Source organism: Eurytemora carolleeae, unplaced genomic scaffold (assembly GCF_000591075.1).
Source record: "Eurytemora carolleeae unplaced genomic scaffold, Eaff_2.0 scaffold1177, whole genome shotgun sequence".
Taxonomy (NCBI): domain Eukaryota; kingdom Metazoa; phylum Arthropoda; class Copepoda; order Calanoida; family Temoridae; genus Eurytemora; species Eurytemora carolleeae.
Window position 1 is genome coordinate 30,593 of NW_019397061.1, and position 25,103 is coordinate 55,695.

At 30.7% G+C, this 25,103-nt stretch overlaps 3 protein-coding genes across 4 annotated transcripts in view; 2 read left to right on the forward strand and 1 right to left on the reverse strand.

Annotated features, from left to right (window-relative positions):
- Positions 1–1,922, forward strand: part of LOC111711504 (uncharacterized) — a gene marked incomplete at its 5' end in the record, with an annotated part of 30,658 nt that extends 28,736 nt beyond the window's left edge. For both annotated transcript variants that reach the window (XM_023485881.1, XM_023485882.1), the window contains 1 exon segment: positions 143–1,922. In XM_023485881.1, the coding sequence (XP_023341649.1) occupies positions 143–220 (78 nt within the window).
- Positions 1,923–5,323: 3,401 nt separating this feature from the next.
- On the forward strand, positions 5,324–21,893 carry LOC111711501 (PI-PLC X domain-containing protein 1). The gene is made up of 15 exons (XM_023485875.1): positions 5,324–5,476; positions 5,967–6,116; positions 7,733–7,782; positions 10,802–10,871; positions 11,146–11,237; positions 12,174–12,279; positions 12,841–12,885; positions 16,822–16,963; positions 17,430–17,482; positions 18,077–18,257; positions 18,814–18,926; positions 19,488–19,595; positions 20,365–20,490; positions 21,187–21,286; positions 21,787–21,893. The coding sequence occupies exons 1-15, from the start codon at positions 5,409–5,411 to the stop codon at positions 21,829–21,831; spliced, it is 1,449 nt and encodes a 482-aa protein (XP_023341643.1). The 5' UTR covers positions 5,324–5,408; the 3' UTR covers positions 21,832–21,893.
- Positions 21,894–22,042: 149 nt separating this feature from the next.
- On the reverse strand, positions 22,043–24,717 carry LOC111711502 (protein app1-like). Its single transcript, XM_023485876.1, has 3 exons — positions 24,550–24,717; positions 22,502–22,886; positions 22,043–22,062 (listed from the first exon to the last, which is right to left on the reverse strand). Exons 1-3 carry the CDS (start codon positions 24,715–24,717, stop codon positions 22,043–22,045), a joined length of 573 nt encoding a protein of 190 aa, XP_023341644.1.
- Between the last annotated feature and the right edge of the window lie 386 nt (positions 24,718–25,103).

The following is a 25,103-nucleotide window of genomic DNA, read 5'->3' on the forward strand; positions in this document are numbered from 1 at the left end:
TATAAGGATCGGATAAAAACGAGAAGATAGATGAGCAGTGGAAATTAGATCTGAAATAAAAATAATAGAAGAAGAGAAACGGAAGAATGAAAACAAATTGTTCAGTAGCAAAGTTGATTAAAATTGAAATAAATATTTCTAGGTTGCTGATTTCTTGAACAGAATACTGAACATCTCGGCAGATAGTAGTACACAGTGTTCAAACCTGAACATACTTTGAACAGAGTACACAGTGTTCAAATCTGAACATTCTTTAAACAGAGTACACAGAGTTTAAACCTGAACATTCTTTGAATAGAGGACATAGTGTTCAAACCTGAACATTCTCTAAACAGTGTACAGTGTTTAAACCTGTACTTTCTCTGAACAGAGAACATAGTGTTCAAACCTGAACATAATTTAAATAGAACACTCTGTGTTTAAACCTGAAGATCATTTGAACAAAGTACACAGTGTTCAAACCTGAACAAGTACACAGTGTTTAAACCTTAAAACCTGTGCTATAGTATTTACTACTGTTCATGTACCGAATTGTAAATGTCGTTGCCACGTAATTCCCGGGCTGTATCATGGATATTTCAAACTTTGTACTCATGTACTGTCATGTTCAGTAATCGTAATGTACTGAAGTACACAATTGTGATGTAAACCCTTTCTATACTGTTCATTGCATGTACGTTGTGAACATATTTTTTAACAATTTGTTTTTTCACCATCATCTACCAAATGCACAATAATGCTGATATGTCCTTAAGTAGAAAAATAGTTGAAAATAAGATTAAAGTAACCAAATGTATCATACATGCATAATTTAAACCCTGTGTTAAAAAGTGTGGAAATCGTAGAGAATAAATCATATCTTAATAAAAATTCAAAATTATATTTTTGTCAAACATGTTTGTTATTAGGAAAATTTCAAATACATATTGATTATTTTTGAATGAATCTAATTACATTTTCCCTTAAAAGTCAACATTGTCAATTTTAGATTTGAAGATAAAACAGAATAGATTCCTGAACCTATATAAGACGGCCAGTAATCAAATATTAGTCAGCATAAGTCTAAAAGTTCATTAATTGTTTTCATATATTAAAAAGTTTTAAAGTCGGTTTAAATCAAAAACTTCAAATTTTATTTTTTTTAATTTTGATCCATAATCCCAATATTAATATTATTAGTATAGGACTTTTTTAAAAGTCCACCTCCCCCCTTTTTTAACTGACTGGTTTGCATATAATTAATATAATTTAAGATTATTATAAGATAATTAATATTATATATATATCAAATACTTTATGTTTAACGATTCTATTAAAGGGACTATATACGCAATCTGAATTAAGGGGCTATGGACGAAATCTGAATCGACCCTTTACACATTTAAAGAGTTGGCATGTCTTTTATCTGAAACGATGAGAATATTCTTAAAATGTGTTGAATTTGGACAATTTCCTTCATCGTCTCTCTACCATTAATTCGCAAGAACCCACAATTAAAATAACTAATTTTTAAGCCAGGAAAACGTGGATTTCTCATTTACCCACTGTGAGTTAAAGGTCTTAAGCTCTAAAACAAAAATCTAAGAGAATTTTGCCAATTACTTTATAAAAACTAAAGCTAAAAACAAGTGCTTAATAGTGCTAAAATTTACAAGTAAAGAGCTTCAGAAAAGTTCTAGCGGTAAAATCAAAGCGTTGCGACACTTAAAAGTCGACCCTGTCGTAAAAATTGATGAGACTTACTACAAGCAGGCTGAATCTATTTGTACCTTTGATCAAACTAGGATATAAAGGTACCATGGTGAATGGGTCGTGTCACTTTAAAAAGTGAAGGTTTATAATTTATAAAGTAAACTGTTGTGATGACTGCTATGTATAAATTTGTACGACTCTTTTCTCAAAATAAAAATATCAAATTGAAATTCATATTCGTTCTAAAATTGTTATTTTTTCGATAGATTTAAACACATCAACCTCTGAATACACATTTTTACTTTTCCTAACGTATTACATTAAAAATAGTATTTCAAAAGATATTATTCATTTTAAAGTATGTACATTAAAGTTTTTATAATAAATATTTGAAGATATTATCCTTTTATTAGATTTTAATGTAATTTTTATCTTTGTTTACTTAATAATTATTCAATTAAGTCACGTGAGACTATAATAATCCTGGAAAGGGAAGGGATTGAAATATGAATTTTTCTTTAATCCCTCCCTGACAACAAGTTAATCCCCCCCCCCACCCCTCTACTGAAATTTTATAAAGGCATTTTTGTCGTTTTCATGTGAAACCCCAAAAACGGTGAGGGGCGGTGTCCACTTTTCAAAACAGAAAAAATAACTTATATTTGAGTCTTGTCCTCCCTCTTTAGTTGCGATCCAAATTCGTCCAGGGGGTAACGCGAATGACCATGAAGGGGGGAAACCCTATACTCCCCCCCCCCATTGAGCCACCACTTTAGCACATTAATAATTATAAACTGAAGGTTGAGCTTAGTTTTTTGCCATAAATATATTCAAAGAAAGAAAGAAGTCCACAAATGTGGGAAAAAGACAGAAAAATTCATGTAAAGTCGTCTCTAAAATATCATTCTTTGTGGATAACCCTGCGTTGGGAAAACCCGAGAACTAAAGTTATTATAAAAAAAACATTTTCTGACAGTTATTGCTAGGGCGCGGCTCTCATGTACTCTTCAGGAATTCAGAGCTTTGTTTATATTTGTAATATCGTTCTGGATAAAAATTATTTACAATTACTTCACAGAGTAGTTAAGGGAATTTTACTTAACCCAGGGTTCCCAAGCACAATTAGTTCTACACAATTTTTTCCCTTTTAGAGAAGAAAATACGCAATTTTACTTTACCCAGGGTTCCCAAGAACAAGTAGTTGTACACAATTTTATCTCCTTTAGAGAAGAAAATGCGCAATTTTACTTAATTATCCGAAGGAACTTTAAATAACGTATCGGCCCCTTGTGGGTAAATCATGGGTCGGTAAACACGGTAATGTTGGTGAAAAGACGGTAAAACTCAGTGTAATTATGACGTCACAGTAATATATAGATAACTTTTCTCTGCTTAGGTCAAAGTATGGAAAAAAAAACAATTTTGAATCGTTCGTTATTGTTTTTTTAGTTTTTTTAATAAACTATAATTTTTTTTATTTTTCTTAACGATCCATTTCGTTCGTCCAACGATACCCTTTCTCACGAAAAATTTCGTTCCTTCACAAAAAATCTCGTTCGTTCCAATAAACGTTGCCTATTGACAATTGAGTCTTTCCTCAAACCTTAATCTCAATACTTTGCAACCCAATAGCGTAGTTCTTAGATATTTCAAATTATGAATTCTGTTAGATCAAATAATTCAAGTTTGAAAAATCAAAGATCTACACCGTCAGGTTGAAAAGGAATACTGGGATTGGAAAGTTTGAGTTTATGGCAAAGGCAAAATTCCGTTCATTCGAAATTTCAGCCTAAACTCACCTTTCATTTTCTGTGCAAACACTCCCTCTAACAAAAAAACGTGTAATATTGGTTCACCCTGTACAAAATCCTGACTAAACTTTAAACCCCCATTATAGATATTTAACTTTACTTTGAATAAAAAATTCTAAAACCAAATTATTTTCAGTTTTCAGAATACGACAAAGTAAAAGAAAAGGTGCAAATGCACAAAATAAAATCATTTTCAGAAACATTTGTTTTAGTTCCTCAAACGAAGACAAAGTGTTGAATTCAAGTTAAACAAAAACCGGAAATGAGAAAACGAGAACTAACATAAAACATGAGACAACATAAGATTGTCATTTATAAATGAGTGCATGTTAATTAGAAAACTTACATGTTTTTAATCCCTCTTGTTGAAAAGTGTATTATATGGGTATTACTGGTATGTTTTTGAGACATCGTAACTCCTCTTGCAATAATTTTACAATTTTTACAATTTTTACAAAAATCAATTAGTTGTACATCAGAATATCAGACAACGATTCACTCACAGTTTTGAAAAATATTTTGATACATACTTTTGTTCAAGTGAAACTTGGTCCAATCAAATTGCTTTACGCTACTTCTTTGGCACATTTGCGTGCATGTTATTCGATATCTTTATTGCACAAGCTCAAGATGAAAAACTAAACAGTTTTCAGTCTAACGAAGCAAGAGAAAAAGTTTAAAAGAAAAGTGCAAAATCACATCAGAGAAAACAAGTTTAGAATTTGGAAACCAGAGTTAGTTTAAATCTAGTTGTCTCTGATACACACGGACACATGGATTCATTCATTTCATTTCAATTAAAACCCCGAAAAAGATGCAGTATTTTCAAAATTATAAACACGGATACTTGCAGACAAGGCCTGCAAGGGAACCGTTGGGTATCGGACATTCCATATATAAAGGGTCTCTTTACACTTACAGTCCCTTTCAAAATGTTTGTGTCTCTAAATATATTATTCATGGTATTTGTTAACCAACACTGGTTCCCCGTCAGATAATGATCCACAGCTGATAATATATAAATCATTTCTTCATTATATTTGACTAACTTACATTCATTCATAATGTTTTTTAAACATTGTAAATACTCTCTTGGTTTTTGTACAATGAAAGAAACTTCCTGATTTTCTAATTATATTTTCGCAAATTTTCTTGAAAGGAATTGACTCTTTGCAACAAACTCTGATTTTCTAACCCCTATATCTTTGGATTCCAACGTCGTAAACCTTTACAATTTTAAACTATGACTTTTATTAGATCAAACAATACAAGTTTGAAATATCAAAGATTTACGACATTGGGTTCCAAAGATATTGGGATTAGAAAATCAGAGTTTGTGGCAAAGAGTCAATTCCTTTAAAGAAAACGGCGAAAAAATTTCATAAATTGCAGCTGTTTTTAGAATAAACATTCCATTCTAACGCAAAAAAAATTATACGCGGAAGCATTTTACTTTAACGCCATGCACGATGATTGTTTTAGGGTTTTACCCATTTGACAATTCAAAAATTAAATTCATTAAAATCATTAAATGTGATCAGGGATTAATTCTTTGCTACAACATCTAATTTTCAAATCCTGAAATCCTTCCAACAGTCAAAAATCTTTCTGGAAATCATTATGGAAGAGAAACATTTAACGAAATCAATTTTTAAAATCATCTAAATTCTTTAATGATGGATTTTTAAGTAGTAGCTAATTTGTATTTTAAATACTTAGTAAATAAGTTTGAATTTGTTTCTACCCACAGAAAATGAAATTACAGTTCCCCTTTCAACAATTTAGTCCCATATCTATAATAGACTTAATATTATGAGGGTGGAACATTTGAAAGTTTATGTTTTGTTTAGTTTCAATAATTGGAAATAATTGAGGATTTCTCCAGTATAATATAGACCACGGAGTATGTTGAACCTACACACAGTTCTGCTCCTGGTTATATTCCAGGACGGAGTAAATTCCAACCCTGACAAGTAGATCTCTTAACATTGAGGTTTATATAATCTTCATTGTCTTGATCCATAAATATAAGAGAAGAAGACTAATTCAATTTTTTCTTTAAAGATAATTAACACAAATAATTTTTCTCAACTAAAGTTTTATTAAACAAGAAAGTATACTTTAACAAAAACTTATTGAATCTATATATTTAAAGTTGTAATCTCTATTTGCCTGTTTGTTTGTTAGTCCGACTCGGGAACCCCTGGACCGATTTGCATCAAATTTTGATTGTGGAACTCGGGAAACCTACATAAATGTTCTGAGCTTGGTTTGAAGATTCTGAGTTGAGCGAAAATCTAGTTTCCCGGTAAAATCGTTCAAGTGCGGGTAAACGGCGGGAGTACCAATGAAAAACCTGGACAGCGGTGCGTTCCCAAGCTAGTAAACAATAAAAATTTTAATTTTGTTAAGCAACCAATTTAGATTTACGCAAAACCTCAATGCTAAGATGTTTACGTATAGCTCCCTTCATTTCGTGAATACAAATTATGATGAGAAACATAAAGATGAAATATCTATAGAAGAAGAACATATTAAAGAAAAACAAATTGATAAAAGCGTGAAAGTAAGAGAACGAAGAAGCGCGACTAGTTGTAGTGAAACTATTCAAAGGAACAAACCGAGCGGAAATTGTTAACAATTGAAAGTTATAAAATCCAGGATCTTTTTAAAAAAAGGATATTTTCAAAATATTTAAATAAAAATAAAAAAGTAGAATTACTGCTTTTTGAGAGTTGATTTTAAAAAAATTGTAAAATATTGAAAAAAAAAATTAAAACAGATCTTTGTTATTTTATATTTCTTAATTCATCAATCTATTTTTCATTTTCTAATTCCACATTATCCACAAATCCTTCCAAATATACACGGTTGGGTAACTCACATTATTGAAATGAATTAAAAACCAAATCCTGATACTAAATAGAATAGAATAGTGATTTTTGTTTATGAAAGCATGTAAACTATGTATTTGATCTTGAAAAACTTATTTATCTTTCTGAACCCGACACATGATTTTATAAAGTAAATAAAGGTTTAATATTGATAGATCTTGCGTAATATAAATTCCTGTTATTTCATCCCTCCCGAATACAAACACAGACCTAAACATAAACTATTATGCTTGATTGGGCTGGGATATGGGGGGAATTTTTCAAATATGTAATTTGTACATTTATTTGTGTCGACTCACATGCATCAATTAGCAATATGAATTCTAAACAATTAAACGCTATGTTGCAAATATGTAAATATCATGCATATGTACTGTAAATATAAAACCAAATGCAAAAATTCCACATATTGCAAAAAATAATGCAACTAAAGTCGCCAAAATGTTAAGCGCAAATATAAATGAATATTGGAGTCACAAATTACAAAAACCTTGAGTAACATTTCAAAATGAAAAATGGAAAAAGACGAAAAAAATTTGACTGCATTGCGATTTCCAGTGTAGTATTCTTACTTAATAAAGTTTTCTTAAGTACAATGCCATTAATTAAATAATGCTGTTTGATTAACAAGTAATGATTATTCAGATCATGCAAGGTTTGATTATGTAAGAAATATTGATTTTTTGTATCAAGGGTTGATTAAAAACATCAGATAATTTAGCTCAGGGTTGGATTTAACACATATTAGGATTATTTAGCTCTGGGTTAGATTTAACACGTTTTAGGATTATTTAACTCTAGGTTGGATTTAAGACGTTTTAGGATTATTTAGCTCGGGGTTGGGTTTAAGACATATTAGGATTATTTAACTCAGGGTTGGAGTTAACATAGAATAGGATTATTTAGCTCAGGGTTGTATTTATCACAAGTTAGGATTATTTGACTCAGGGTTGGATTCAGCAGATATTAGGATTATTTAGCTCTGGGTTGGATTGAACACAGACTAGGATTATTTAACTCTAGGTTGGATTTAAGACGTTTTAGGATTATTTAGCTCGGGGTTGGGTTTAAGACATATTAGGATTATTTAACTCAGGGTTGGAGTTAACATAGAATAGGATTATTTAGCTCAGGGTTGTATTTAACACAAGTTAGGATTATTTGACTCAGGGTTGGATTCAGCACATATTAGGATTATTTAGCTCAGGGTTGGATTTATAAAATATTAGGATTATTAAGCTCTGTGTTGGATTTAGCATATATTAGGATTATTTAGCTTTGGGTTAGATTTAAGACAGATTAGGATTATTTAGCTCAGGGTTGGATTTAACACAGATCGATGAGTTCTCCAAACCTCTACGTCTTCCTCACAGTGAGCAGTTTAGGTAAGCTTTTAAAAACATTGGTAAAAAGGAAAACAATATTTATGCAATGAATGCAATAATTGTTTGTTTTGTCAGATTCTAAATAACGTTTCATGACACAAAGTGGACAGGACCAGAGTATTTTACTTTAAAGGGACTGACGACGTAATTTAAAGGGTTCATACCTGATTCACAACGGTACCCTATAAACGTTTATCTAAGTAACAAAATGAGGAAGATATAAATTTTTCTATCTGAAAATTCTTTAAATTCTGACAACTTATCTTCGTTTCCTTGACTGCAAAATCTGCAATTAACTTTTGTAGGGAATCTAAAATGGAAAGTAAGAAATTTATAAAGTTATAAAAACAAAAGTACTTTCACCCTTTTCACTTGTACATCCTATTTTATGGGCATCATTGTGAATAAAACATACCATGGCTCTTTTTATTTAAATGGAGCTTTAAGTTTACAGTCCCTGTAAGGAAAAGGCTAAAATATAAATGTTTTTGTTTTTTGTTTTTGTTTTTCAAATAGAAGTTTTATTTGAAAATATCTGTTTCTCTCCTCCTAATGTTTACATCTAGTGTATAAGTTTTTGATTATTTGGCAAACTAGACTGGAATCAATTAATTATATTAGCTGAATCTAATTTAATGAAGATATGGAATAGAATCAGAACTAAGCAATAATGAAAAGAAAAACATACAGTTATTCAAAACATACAGTTTTCAAAACATACAGTTATTCAAAACATACAGTTATTCAAAACATACGGTTATTCAAAACATACAGTTATTCAAAACATACAGTTATTCAAAACATACAGTTATTCGAAACGAAAGTTATATAATCAGTTGCTGATAACAAGCTTTCTATAGATAATAAACCATTTTTTTGTGTTTGATAAGTGCACACATTCTCAAGAAAGAAATTGTGTTCTTAAAACTTAAAGAGCCACTCTGGACCTTATTCCTTGTTCAATCATTTAAATGTTTCTCTTCTGATCTTTTATCTGTTCTATCTTGATAAATATGTCTTATCTATATAAATACTTTGCTTGCATAGATTAGTTTTTGCTTGTATTTCTGTCTGTCTGTTTGTTTGGATCCAATAAACGTCAAAACGGCTGAACCGATTGGACCCAAACTTTGTGTGGCGACCCACCTTATTGCAGGGAAGGTTAATGGATGATCAAAATTACAAAAAGTTGTCTCCACAAATTTTAGATTTTCGTATTTTGAAAAACTACGATAACAAAATTGTAAAATTCTAATAATTATTGTTTATCAAAGAAAATGCTGAAAGATTGAGCCAAAAATTAACGTTATAAAATAGTATTTTAAGTTTAACTCCGTTATAGTTCGCCATTTCTGTATTTATGTTCAGGGTTTCCCACTATAATTATAACAATTGGAAGACGGCTTGTATAGGAATCGCCTTTGATCTCTGATGTATTGTTATTACAAAATAAGTATGCTTTCGTTGTATTCTAGGTTATGTTTCCTGTATTCTAGGTTATGTTTCCTGTATTCTAGGTTATGTTTCCAATATTCTAGGTTATATTTCCTGTATTCTAGGTCATGCTTCCAATATTCTAGGTTATGTTTCCAATATTCTAGGTTATATTTCCTGTATTCTAGGTCATGTTTCCATTATTCTAGGTTATATTTCCTGAATTCTAGGTTATGTTTCCTGTATTCTAGGTTATGTTTCTTGTATTCTAGGTTATGTTTCCTGTATTCTAGGTTATGTTTCCCTTATTCTAGGTTATGTTTCCTGTATTTTAGGTTACATATAATATATCCTGTATTCTAGACTTTATGATATATCCTTTATTCTAGGCTTTATGATATATCCTGTAATCTAGGCTTTATGATATATCCTGTAATCTAGACTTTATGATATATCCTTTATTCTAGGCTTTATAATATATATCCGGTATTCTAGGCTTTATGATATATCCGGTATTATAGTCTATATATAATATATCCTGTATTCTAGGCTTTATGATATATTCGGTATTCTAGGCTTTATGATATATCCTGTAATCTAGGCTATATACATGATATATCCTGTATTCCAGGTTATGCATGATATTTCCTGTATTCTAGGTTATGTATAATATATCCTGCATTCTAGGTTATGTATGATATATCCTGTATTCCAGGTTATGTATGATATATCCTGTATTCTAGGTCAAGTATTAGATATCCTGTATTTTAGGTTATTAATGATATATCCTGTATTCTAGGCTATATATGATAAATCCTGCATTCTAGGTTGTGTATGATATTCCTGTATTCTAGGCTATATATTATATATCCTGTATTCTAGGTTATGTATGATATATCCTATATTCTAGGCTATATATGATATATCCTGTATTTTAGGTTATGTATGATATATCCTTTATTCTAGGTTTTGAATGATATATCCTGTATTCTAGGCTACATATAATATATGCTGTATTCTAGATTATGAATGATATATCCTTTATTCTAGGCTATATATACTATATTCTGTATTCTAGGTTATGTATAATATATGCTTTATTCTAGGTTTTGAATGATATATCCTGTATTCTAAGCTATATATGATATATCATGTATTTTAGGTTATGTATGATATATCCTTTATTCTAGGTTTTGAATGATATATCCTGTATTCTAGGCTACATATAATATATCCTGTATTCTAGGTTATGAATGATATATCCTGTATTCTAGACTATATACACTATATTCTGTATTCTAGACTATATAATATATCATGTTTTCTAGGTTATGCATGATATATCCTGTATTCTAGGTTATGTATGATACAGAGCGTCCCATATTATAATAGATTATCTCCAAGCTTTAACGCCAAAACACGCGTACATAATACTCAAAAAACCGAGTATTTTCTGCAAGAAAACTTTTACATTTTTAAAAAAGATTCATTGTTTTCAAATTTTCTGATTAGTTCCTAAAATCACAATTTTGAGCTATAGACGATCTAATATGATGTGGGACACCCTGTATATCCTGTTTTCTAGGTTATGTATCTTGGTCCGGAAATGTGTCAAAGAGAAACCTAGAGTTGAACTGGGTCCTACCCTCCTCAAGGTAAAAATAACCGGTTAATAAACATAAACAAAATCAGTTTAAAAACATGAGCAAAACCAGTTTACATAAATAAGCAAATCCAGTTTACATACATAAAAAACAGTTCACAGACATTAACAAAATTAGTTTACTCGCATAAACAAAACTAGTTTACAAACATATATGAAACCATTTTATAAGCCAAACTAAACCGTTTGATAAATATAAACAAAACCAGTTTACAAAAATAAACTAAACCAGTTTTAAAGCCCGGGGATTATATTGGATTGTTCAGGTTTGCTCAGTCTGGGGATTATATTGGATTGTTCAAGGATGATCCACAATCCTACCTGGGATCCCCTGTAGTATCTGTGAATCCAAATTCAGGTCATTGAGTTCTTTTCTGGATTAAATGATCAAAGTTTGAAATTAAAATCTAGCACGGTAATATTTCCTGATATATATACACAGTTTCCTGAAAATCCTGATTTACAAGAATATATCTAGGTTTATATTTCCTGATATATTTACAGTTTCCTGACAATTCTGATTTACTAGAATATATCTAGGTCTATATTTCATGATATATATACAGTTCCTGACAATCCTGATTTACTAGAATATATCTAGGTTTATATTTCCTGACAGATATACAGTTTCCTGACACTTCCTGATTTACAAGAATATATCTAGGTTTATGTTTCCTGATATATTTACAGTTTCCTGAAAATTCTGATTTACTAGAATATATCTAGGTTTATATTTCCTGACATATTTACAGTTTCCTGACAATTCTGATTTACAAGAATATATCTAGGTTTATATTTCCTGATATATATACAATTTCCTTACAACTCCTGTTTTACTAGAATATATCTAGGTTTATATTTCCTGATATATATACAGTTTCCTGACAATCCTCATTTACTAGAATATATCTAGGTTTATATTTCCTGACAGATAAACAGTTTCCTGACAATCCTGATTTATTAGAATATATATAGGTTCATATTTTCTGATATATATACAGTTCCTGACAATTCTGATTTACTAGAATATATCTAGGTTTATATTTCCTGATATATATACAGTTCCTGACAATCCTGATTTACTAGAATATATCTAGGTTTATATTTCCAAATATATATATACAGTTCCTGACAATCCTGATTTACTAGAATATATCTAGGTTTATATTTCCTGATATATATACAGTACAGTTCCTGACAATCCTGATTTACTAGAATATATCTAGGTTTATATTTCCAAATATATATATACAGTTCCTGACAATCCTGATTTACTAGAATAGAATATGTCTAGGTTCATATTTCCTGACAGAGGAACAGTTTCCCGACACATCTATCCTGATGCTTGATACTGAACTTCTTGATCAGTGTTTGTTCCATTACTGGATTGCATACGTCAGGGACTTTTCATTCAAACAAATCATTATCAAAATAAAAACTTTTTCACTAAATGGAATCCATTTTTCTTTTTGAAGAATAGTTTTTCTGTTACATCGATTTCCCAGGAATAAATATCGTTTTAGTAATTAAATGACTTTTTAAGTCCGTTAATCTTAATTTGTTTATTTATTTAAATTTTTATGTTTTATGGAAAAACTTAAAATTTAAAATCAAAACTAAAAACAGCCAATTTCTGATTAAATGCTTTTTTCATATTTTAAGATAATAGTTAATTTTGAGAAAAATTTATTAAGATTGAAAGCAAGGTAATCTCTCTAACTTAAAAGGTGTTTAATTTTGATAATTACTCCATTGTTTTTCTGTAAAAGAAATGCGCAAGTCACTTTTGTGAAGAAATCAGAATTAAAAATAATCAGTGTTCAAAATTATAAACATTATGTTTACAGTTCCTTTAAAACTTTCCGAATCGGTAAAAATGTAAATTTTTACAATTTATAAGATATCATTTTAAGGATTTTGAATTTTTTATTTTTATTTTGTTTTTAAAATGTTTGAAGTAGAGAGGACCGGGTTCTTTCTGTCAACTGTATCAAAACCAGACCAAGGTAATATATATGCATGTATAAATATATTTAAACGTGCTTGTCTGTTTATCTGGTTGTCTACGTTTGTATCCAATAAAATGTCCAAACGGCTAAACCGATCGGGCCTAAATTTTGTATGAGACATTGCATGACCCCAGGGAAGGTTGTATCCAAAAGCTTTTGATTTTTGTGAAATTTTAAAAATGCCATTATTAAGAGTTGAAATAGAGGATGGGCGGGAAGCGTAGTATACATCTGAAATATTTGGCTGTTTGTCTGTTGGTTTGTTTGTTTGTTTGAATGTGTACTGCATAAACGTCAAAACTGTCTAAGCAGGTTCAAATCTTCTCGGACTTTACATGATTGTACATGGTCGGTAGATAACAATTTTATTTTAAAACATTTAGATATAAAGATTTCTTTGTGGAACATTTCCATTAAAACTTAAAAATCTGTTTTTGCATTTGTAATATGGAGATAAGATCAAGGTAATTGCAAGGAAAGTTAGTTGCAGTTGCGTATACTCTGAGTACATATTGAAACCGGTTCTTTCTGGGGGGAATTTGTAAACAAGAATAGATGCATCAGTGTTCGTTTAGTATCCGAGGAGGTAAAAATCACTAAATTTTGATAATTTTGATAATTCAAATAATAGTTTCCATATATGACCAGAACATTTCATTGATTTTTTAAGTGAAAGCTGAATCCCATGTCAGGCTTCGACATCCGTCTTGTGTTTACATTACCGCCCAGAAACTGTACATTGCAGTACAAAAGATTCCACCTCTGAAATAACTTTCCTTGCATTTTTACCTTGGAAAAGATGATCGAAAGTTAAACAACCTTAAAAAGCTAAAACTATTACAAGAATTGGCCAAAAATACCCAAAAAATGCAAAGTAAATCGACATTAAATACGTGTCCAAACAAACAGAATATATTGATATTTACATATAACATATCAATTCAAAGTAAATTTTTATATTGAAATTCTACATGTTTTATTCAGAATTCTTTTTTCTTGTTCCATACTTAGCCGTAACATTAAAACTACGAGGTCCCAGTAAAGTCGCATAAAATTCACCTTTTCTTCTGTCTAGAGCAGTATAATATAAAATAATTTTTATATTTGGTTCTAAAACATCTGTCATTTTTATTTTTGGGTTCGGGATATATATCAGAATATGTTGTTAGTTAAATAAATATACTTTTTTATCTAAATACTTCTTTTTATTCCCCTCGAAGTATTGCTCACAAAAATACCATTGAAATATTACTATAAACAAGAACTGTTCTTTATGCATGTAAATGCTCTTTGTCTTTTCAAATTCATAAAAAGGAAATTTGCATTTACATATTTTTAAATCCCATGCCTGGATTTTAAAGGGATAAAGCGTAAATTCAGGTGACCCTCCATGCAAATATGAAAATTCCCGATTCAAAGCTGTAATTTTGAAACCTTTATATGATCAATAATGTGGGATATATCATAGTTTTTCTAGGTTTAAAAGTGTTAAGTAACGATAATTCTAAAAGGCTACCTTGCAGTAGAAATGCGCAAGTAGCTTTTGTGGAGAAACCACAATTTAAAATAATTAGTTTTCAAATTTATAAACATTAATATCTAATTAGAAATTGTTCAGACAGTTCTTGTGAGAGTACCGTTGTAAATCGGACATCATGCATGATGTTATGCTTACAGTCTCATTAAACATTATATTCCAAGTTTTGTTTCAAAGGAATTGAGTCTTTGCCACAAACTCTGCTTTTCTAAATCCTATATCTTTGGATTCCAGTGTCGTAGACCTTAAATATTTCCAGCTATGAATTCTGTTAGATCAAATAATATCAGTTTGAAATATCAAAGATTTACGACATTGGTTTCCAAAGATATAGGAATTATAAAATCAGAGATTGTGGCAAAGACTCAATTCCTTTCGTGTATTACCTTCAATATGTTATCTAATTCTTGAAAATTTTGCATGTTTAAATCATTTTACTTTTTCCTGTTCGAATTTTTGATCAGTAATTTAACAGGTTTCTGATCTAATGGTATTTTTAAATATTTGACAAAGAAAGGAAGAAGTTTGTAGTTCCAGGGAATCGTGAATATAGGGAAACAGCCAGTTTAAATTACGTACAATCGTCTCTGAAGTCTCATCCTTTGTGGGCAACACAGTGTATTATAAATATCCCAAACCACTGGTCTAGAATTTCTTTTGTCTAATTTCTATGGAACACCTACTCGTAGAGCTCCATGGAGACTGAAACTTGGATCTGAAATGAAAAGTTTGGAATTTATAATTTATCACACCTGCATTGCACATACAGCCATCTCTAGAGAACTTATAGACACATTTTATATATTTTCGGATAGTCAGCAATTTCGGGCAAATCTTTGATATCGTATCCATTGATTTTTTTCTAAGGAATTAATTTAGATATTAAATAAACAACAAGGGAAGGGTTCTGTCTAAACTTGTGTTTGGTCGAAAAAAATGCCGCCTTCAATTTTTTTTTGCCATCAACCATTGAAAACAGGAAAATCTGCGAAGTTTTTCTAGTTTTATGATTTATGAAGAAAAGATGTTGGCATGGAAAGAGGGGCGCTCTATTAAAGTATAATTTCAAACATTTACAGATGCTAATATAAACTTTTGTATCTTAGATGGAACCATAGAGTAATAAAACGAAGAGGTGAAGCTTAGCTCAGATGTACACAACCGACCTGTCTATCAATTAATTAATAGACAGGTCGGTTGTGTACATCACGATATTTTTACGTATCTAACGCTGTATAGAGCGATCGTGTTTCTAAGGAGTGGTTTAATGTAGATATTTGAATATTAGTATTGATAATTAGATATATTAGGTCGAAAAAATGTAAAAAAAACAATTTTTTGTTTAAAACAAATATCAAAGTGTGACACACGTTTCTACACCCATTTTTCAAGGGCTTTTCAGATCTGTAGCTTTAGTCATAAAAAAGTTATGGGCTATTTAAGATTTTTTTACATACATGGTTTTTTATCACCCTGCACCCTACCGTAGGCATACAAATATTACCAATAAATCCTTTAAATTTCTATTTATGAAGAGTAAAAAAACTAGAGGGGGAGCCAAATGCCCCCCCCCCCTGTTTAGGGTTAGGAGCTCCAGGTCGTCATCGTTGTTTCATCTTTGTGGGTAACCCTGCATACACTATCATGTTCATGATAAAGAGTTGAAGAGAAGAAGCAATAAAAAATGTTTGAAACAAGAATGTTTTCAGTTAAATTCATGCCCTAGAAACTTAATATTTTTGACAGAACTTTTAGCTAATAAATTGAAAACCTACAAAGGAATTGAGTCTTTGGAACAAAATCAAATATTTAAACCTCAATATCTTTAGAACTCGATTTTGTAAACCTTTGATATTTCAAACTCAGATTATTTGATCTAACAGAATTCATAGTTTGAAATATCTAAGGTCTGCAAAATTTGGTTCTAAAGATATAGTGATCAGATAATCAGAGTTTGTGGCAAAGACTCAATTCCTTTGAAAATTGTCAAATATTTGCAGTCAACATCCTCGAATTCTCTTTAAATAAAGAAAGAAAATCTAAAAATTGGTCAATTCCATAAAATCCTCTTTTAGAAATACGATCGCTCAATATACAAGTGTACATCGTTAGAGATACGTAAACATATCGTGATGTACACAACCGACCTGTCTATTAATTAATTAATAGACAGGTCGGTTGTGTACATCTGAGCTAAGCTTCACCTCTTCGTTTTATTACTCTATGGATGGAACGTATCCTAGATAGAACTCTATTATCAGTATCCTAGATAAAACTCAAATAAATGTATCCTAGATGATGGTAGACTATGTATCCTATACAACTAATTTATATGTATCCTAGATGGTACTCTATTACATGTATCCTAGATTGACCTCTATTAATATGTATCCTAGATGGATGAGAGAAATGAAAGATACCCTTGGATCCGTCCCTCTCCACTCTCTAATGATCCCAGGAACTCATAACTCCGGGTCCCACATGAAACTAAGAGGAGTAGCTGATGATACAGTCTGGTATAGATACAGTGTGAACCAGGTAAAATAATTAAATCCAAGGTAAAAAGTTGACCGGAAATTAATAAAATAAATTTGAAAAATATTTACTAGCTAATTACTGAATCTTATTCTTCAAATAATTTGTCGCAGTTGAAACTAAAACGTATGTTGGAATAATTTGTGCTCCTAAGGTTTCGTGATTTATTTTAATCTAACAATTTTTCTATATATTTACAATCTTTATAACGCAAATATATAAAAAGTTTTGATAGCTAAAGTTGTATCTTTGATAGAAAGGTCTCCGAAGAGTAAAAAAAATAAAAAAAGGCCACCGGGGGAAAAATCTGTCGTCACATTTCTCTAATAAAAAATCTTGGAGTGAATAAAAAGGAACTCCAATGAGCTTCCAATAATGACGACCCCCCCGCCCCCTAGCCTGAAATTTGAGATATCAATATTAATTATTCAATCTTTTAATCTTATCTTTAATCTTATCTTTAATGTAGGAAGAAGATATTTGGAGTCAACTTCTACTTGGAATAAGATATTTAGATCTCAGGAATCCTGCTCATCATAAATATATAATATATAAATATTTTTCCTTGTCTGAAAAAATTTCGAATTAAATTTATGTTTGAGAAATACATCGAAAAATCTGAAAAATCCGTTAAATTTTCAGTTTTATGATTTACAGTGTAGACAATGGCGGCTCGAAAACAACATTTAAAACTTAAAACGGTTAATAGAAAAAAGGTGAACAGCCCTTAAAGTCATGTAATAATATATATATTAAAATGATGCTTCAATAATCATGAACGAGTTTTTAATATTTTAAGATTTTCTTCCAAATTCAATCTTACAAATTATTCACAAGTCTACGAATTCTCTTTGATGTGAAAACTTTCTATGTAGTATGCACATTTTTAGAGCTGATGAGGAGTTTTTGATACTCCATCTTTATCATATTTATAAAGGGGGCAAGGCCAGATTTACAACGGTACCCTTTGTACCTTTATCTGGGCAAAAATGATTCAAAATTCCATGTTTTTAATTGTTAATTTTGAATTGTTTTTTTTACTAATGTGGAACGAATAAGATTGTCTATTAGTGCTATTAATTATATTATACTAACCATCATGGTATGGATATATAGGGTCAGCTATGACTCTGAAACACAGAAGTTTTGGTTAGTTCATGATTTTGTTCCCTTGAACCCTCTCTCAGGAGCAATACAGGCAGTGAAGAGGTTTCTCCGGTCCACCCAGGAGCTTGTCATCATGGACTTCCATAGATTCCCAGCAGGATTCAAACATAATACTCGACAGAGACATAAGGAAGGAAGAGCATCTATATTATAAAGTTGTAATCACTGTTTTGGTATTTGGTTGTCGCATGAACACCTTGACCGATTTGCCTCAAATCTGGGGGAGCTCGCTAGATCCACGGGAGGTTAAAAGTTCTAAGTTGAGTAGGTTGACTTTTATAGGAAAAACTCCAGTGACACCTTAGTTCCCAAGCAGGTTGTGTTGTAAACTATGAAAGAAGCGCGACTGACATAAATATAATAAATCTGTTCGATAATCAAAAAGCGAAAAAAACTGATAACTGACAAATCACTTTACAATTTGATGATGTAAACTTTTGATATTTCAAACTTATCGATAACATAGAATTCGTATTTCTACATCGGGGTCAAAATCTAATAGTAGGAAGAAGTAGTTGAACTTTGGAGACCAAGTTGAATCGCTTTTCTTGTGAGCCGAGACAAGTACAAAAGAAATGTTTTAATGGGTAGCCTTATTATTCTAAAGATTCCCTGAAAATTACTTCTAAACCCCGCTACAAACTAAAATACAATGTTTATCAGGTTTGCTCATCTGTGAATATCAGGAACTGGTTGAATATATAATATCGGAGCTGGGTGAGTTTATGGCTCCAGACTGGTTGGGAAGAACGGTTTCTCTCAACAATCTTTGGAACCTGAACCGAACCTTGATAGTGAGGGGATACATACAATAATAATCATTTATCAAATAGAACAAATAGATTGAGTTCATAATAATATGTAAATACAGAAATGAAAACTCCTGAAGGAACTGTGAGCGTAATGTCATGTGAACCTCCATGCAAAGATTGCAATGCCGGATTTAAAACGGTATCCTTAAAAGCTTTGTCTGATCAAGTATGTACATAAGATATCAATATTTATCATTTCAAAAAATATTTATTTGAAATTGGGGTTTCTCTACAAAAGTGACTTATACGAATATCTACTGCAGGAAAACAAATAGAAATTATCAGAACTTAAAACTTTTAAACCTAGAAAAATGACAATATCTTCCACATTATTAATCAGATAAAGGTTTTAAGAGTATCTTTGTAAATCGAGCATTGCCATCTTTGGAAGGTGGGTCTCTTGAAATAATGCTAACAGTTCCTATAGTAAAATTTCTTTTTCAAATTTTGAAAAAACTTTTAAACCATGAGTCAAACCACTATTTTACGTTTTTTAAACCCCAAATTCTATTCAATAAAGAATGTTTGATGAATATGTATCTGTATAGTTATGAGAACGGATGGGTTGAATCAGAATATGAGACTATTTGGCCCAAAGTTCATCATGCCTGGGCGGATACCAGGGATACACCTCAACTTTTCCAATTCCTAAACAGGTATATCATAACTTCGCATCTATATAAATAAAATAGAAATATCAGTTGTGGTGTTTGTATTTCCAATTAAAGCTCATGAACCCCTTGACTGATTTGCATCAAATTTTGATCGGGGAACTTGGGAGAACCACGGGAATGTTCTTAGCTTGGTTCATAAACTCAAATTTGAGTCGTTAAAATTTCAAGTGATCCTCTATTTAAAAAGATCAATAATATGGAATTTTTCTATTTCTAGTTTTCAAAATGTTTAATTTGGACGATATCATCAAATGCATAAGGTGCTTATGCCTAAAATCACTTTTAAAGAGAAACCAAATTTTGTTCATTTTTGGTCGGACAAAACCTTTTAAGGTACTGTTGTGAATCAGACAGGTCATTGTAGAAATGGGTAATTATTTGTACAGTCTACTTTAACTGTAAGTTTTTTCTTAAAATGTTAATCATTATTTATGAAGATCTACGGAAGTGAAGCCACTAATCATGTACTGTTGCGTCCCATCTGTTACTACATATATGTATATATATCTGGACTGATATGTTCCATCTAACTCCATCTATGTATAGATCTCTGGACTTCTATGTATCATTTATCTTTATCTATGTATAGATCTATGGAACTGAGAAGAGAAGCAACCTATCTGTGGGCTACTATGTATCCTATGTCTCATCTCACTCCATCTATGTATAGATCTATGGAACTGAGAAGTGAAGCAACCTATCTATGGGCTGCTATGTATCCTATGTCTCAACTAACTCCATCTATGTATAGATCTATGGAACTGAGAAGTGAAGCAACCTATCTATGGGCTGCTATGTCTCATCTAACTCCTTCAGCTCTGGATGTGATACTAAATCCCTCCGGTGGAATACGAATACTCAACAACAGAATTAGCAGGTTATTTATTAACAACCATATGCTAAATATATGTCATTTCTTACAAGTTTTTTATTTTCGTTGTTAATTTTAAATCTTTTACCTACAAAACAGAAACAGATACACAAAGGCTTACGTCGAAAAAAAATCAATGTCGATCGCTATTAATCCTCCTTCTATCTGTTGCGCCTACAATAAGTATTTGTTAAAAATCACTCAGACGGAAGAATGTAGCGTCCATACAAATTTAGAAAGTTTTTTTAGAAAGCAATATTCGACTCGGATCTTAAAAAATCAATTTAATTCCAAACAAATAATTCAGATATTTATCGATTTTTTTTTCGACGAATTCGTTTATAGTTGATATTTCATACTATATTTTTTAAATCAATATTTCGCTAGTAACTTTTTTCACTGCTGCCGCTGGATTTTCGCACATTCCTGGAATATATGAAGATATCGTTTTCATCATAAAAAATCCTCAAAACAAGAATAAAGAACTCTTAGAAATAGCTCTCAGATCATAAAAAAATAAGAAATATTATGAATGATCAACTTTATACGAATCCGTCGAAAAAAGCGATAATTATAGGTTGTAATATCTGAATGAATTGTTTAATTTTTTGCGAACACTGCCTTTAATTGTTTACATTTAGGCACTTGAGTACCTGGTATATGAATATGTGGTGGGATAAAGCAAATATTGTTTACATTTAGGCACTTGAGTACCTGGTATATGAATATGTGGTGGGATAAAGCAAATATTGTTGCATCAGATTTTATTCTCAGCAATGATATAATCTCTTCAACTATTCAGGGACACCCAGATACAGTTTACAGAATGCCAATAACGATTCACAACGGTATCCGTTAAACCTTGATGAGAAAATTTTCATTTTTTAATCATTAGATGCACAGATCTTTCGGCAAGAATTCTATAGATTTCTTAATGTTTGTTTTTTACCTGCGAGCCTTTCTTTTTGAAACAGAATATTTTTTTTAGAGTTTCCACTTGTTATTTCGTGAATGTTCAAAATTAAAGAAAATCGATGATTTTTTTTAAGTGGCATTTTTTTTTTGCCTCATCATTTCAGTTGGTGCCATGAAAACTTGCTTCAATTTTCAATACCGGGTCAACTTTAAAATTTCTTAACGTGTAAACATAGAAATTAAAGTTTAAGGTGTTTTCAATGATCTGTTAATAATTAGTAAAATCTCCGTTTTATACAATTTCAAATCCGATGAATGAAATTTTCATATTTCCTGGATTTTACGATTACTGGATTGTTGAACATTTATGTTCCTGGGTGTTTTCAGGGAAACCGGAAGAGAGAAATTTGCAGATCACAGTCTTTATCCTAACTCTATCCAGTATTGTTATAATTTAACTAAACCATAATTCAAAATAAATATGTTATGTTTTATGATCTATAATAATTAAACATTTTGGTCTGAATGTAGAAAAAAAACTTTTTATGATAAAAAACTTATTACATATTTTTAACTAAAATATATAAAAGCTGAATAATTGAAATCAAACTCTAAATTTTGCACGTCCTGATATTTGGATATTTTAAACTTTGGCTGCTAGATCTAGAAAATAGATACAAAGTTTCTTAATTTATATTATAGCATAAAACAATAATCTTTCGTAAAAATTTTAAACGGAATAAAATATTAAACCTAAAAAATAAGTTTGTGAGTTTAGATGATACTTTAAATTCTCTTTGAGAATAACGAAATATTAACAATTAAACCAAAAAATGAACAAATAGAAATAAGAAAAAAGATAATATCCTCATCCAACCCTGAAGAAGAGAAACTACGTCATGAAATATAAACTTAACGAGATTGATTAGGCTTTCCCAGAAACAGATAGATTATTTTTCTCCTAGCAAATACCACCCTAATTTGACAATTTAGGGATGAAATCATCTTATTATCATTATCAGGGAAGAAATAATCCTATTATCATTAGAAGGGATGATCTCTGAGTGAAAAACTGAAGAATGAAAATAAGAATAAAAATAACCAGGAAATCTAGGAACACTAGAAACTCTAGGAACACTAGGAACTCTAGGAACACTAGGAACTCTTGGAACATCAGAAACTCTAGGAACAATAGGAACTCTAGAAACTCCAGGAACTCTAGAAACTCCAGGAACTCTAGAAACACCAAGAACTCTAGGAACACCAGGAACTCTAGAAACTCCAGGAATTCTAGAAACACCAGGAACTCTAAGAACACCAAGAACTCTAGGAATACCAAGAACTCTAGGAACACCTGGAACTCTAGGAACAACAGGAACTCTAGGAACACCAGGAACTCTAGAAAAACTAGAAACTCTAGGAACACCAGAAACTCTAGGAACAATAGGAACTCTAGAAACACCAGAAACTCTAGAAACACCAGAACTCTAGAAAAACAGGAACATTAGAAACACCAGGAACTTTAGAAACACCAGGATCTCTAAAAACACCAGGAAATATTGAAATACCAGGATCTCTAGGAATTCTAGGAACACCAGGAAATCTAGAAACAACAGGAACTCTAGAAACACTGAAAAAATCTAGAAACTCTCTGAACGCTTCTAGGATTTCATTATTTTAAGTGTACACATGTTTAGAATTTAAATTTGCTGATCTCATTTTGTGTTATTTTATTTTGTTCTAGTGTTATTGGAAATGGAATTGATCCCAGTAAGACTGTAAGTATACTTGTGAAATGTTTTGGTAAAAGAAAACACCGAAATATATTTTCAAATATATTCGCAAATCCTATATTGCAAAATGTAAAGCTTGTATTGGACATTGACACCAAATATGGCATTTGCATTCATGTTTGATTTATGCACAAAAATATTTTAGAATTTTGGTTTACTTAAGAAAAAAATAAGACGCAAACATGGTAATCGTTAAAAAACCACGGTGTGAGATAACTCATTTCATCAGAGCATTTATTCTTTTAAAGAAAATAATAACAATCCTATTCTACTTTATTTTAAAAACCAAAATAAAGACAATTTAGTCTTGGCAGTAATTAAACCATAAAGTATCTTTAAAATGTAGAGTTTTAAATTTTCAAATTTTGGAAAATTATGTAGCAACAAAAAATTGTATCATCAATACAAATTTTGTCTCACACTCTTCAGTTTCTATTTTAGAATTAGCACAATAATATTTCTTAACACTCACTTTAAACCGAATTTACAATTGAATGAAAAATAGAATATTAAACTGCTGAATAAATAAATGGTTAAAAGAATAAATGGCTTACTGAAAAAAATGCTAAGTAAAATAACTAGACTATAATAAGTACCTGGATAAAAGAATGGTGAGAAGAATAAATACCTGGATAAAAGGATGGTTAGAAGTATACATGGCTGGATAAAAGGATGGTTAGAAGTATAAATGGCTGGGTAAAAAGATTGTTAGAAATATAAATGGCTGGATAAAAGGATGGTTAGAAATATAAATGGCTGGAAAAAAGGATGGTTAGAAATATAAATGGCTGGATAAAAGGATGGTTAGAAATATTAATGGCTTGATAAAAGGATGGTTAGAAATGTAAATGGTTGGATAAAAGGATGGTTAGAAATATAAATAGCTGGATAAAAGGATGGTTAGAAGTATAAATGGCTGGATAAAAGTATGGTTAGAAGTATAAATGGCTGGATAAAAGGACTGTTAGAAATATAAATGGCTTCATAAAATGATGGTTAGACATATAAATGGCTGGGTAAAAGGATGGTTAGAAATATAAATGGCTTGATAAAAGGATGGTTAGAAGTATAAATGGCTGGATAAAAGGATGGTTAGAAATATAAATGGCTGGATAAAAGGATGGTTAGAAGAATAAATGGCTGGATAAAAGGATGGTTAGAAGAATAAATGGCTGGGTAAATGTTTGGATTTCAAGAATGAAGGATTGAGGGTTTAAGGCCTGCATGAATATGAATAGATATTATGTCAAAATTTGAATCTCAATCTGAATAATAGGATATCAAGTCTTTTATCTTTTATTACTCTTCTTTCCATTTTCCTTTGTCTTCTTCTTCAATTCTCCTTCTATTACTCTACTTTATTCTTTCCTCCATTCTTCTTTCCTTTTCTACTTTTTTCTTCTTTCCAATCCCCTTTCCCTTCTTCTTCAATTCTCCTTCCCTTCCCTTCTTTATTCTTCTTTCCATTCTCCTTTCCCTTCTTCTTCAATTCTCCTTCCCTTCCCTTCTTTATTCTTCCTTCCATTCTCCTTTCCCTTCTTCTTCAATTCTCCTTTCCTTCTCTTCTTTATTCTTCCTTTCATTCTCTTTTCCCTTCTTATTTAATTCTCCTTTCCTTCTCTTCTTTATTCTTCCTTCCATTCTCCTTTCCCTTCTTCTTTAATTCTCCTTTCCTTTTCTTCTTTATTCTTCCTTCCATTCTTCTTTCCTTTTTTTTCTCTTCTTTTCTTTATTCTTCTTTCTCCCTTAATTCTGTAATTCTGTACTATTCATTTTTTCCTTCTCTTTTCTTTTTAATTTACCCCTTCTCTGGTCCTCTTTGATCCTATTATCTTTTATTCCTAATTCATTCTCTCGCATTTCTTTATATATCTCCTTTCTTTGTCTTCTTTTTTCTCTTTGTTCTTTTCC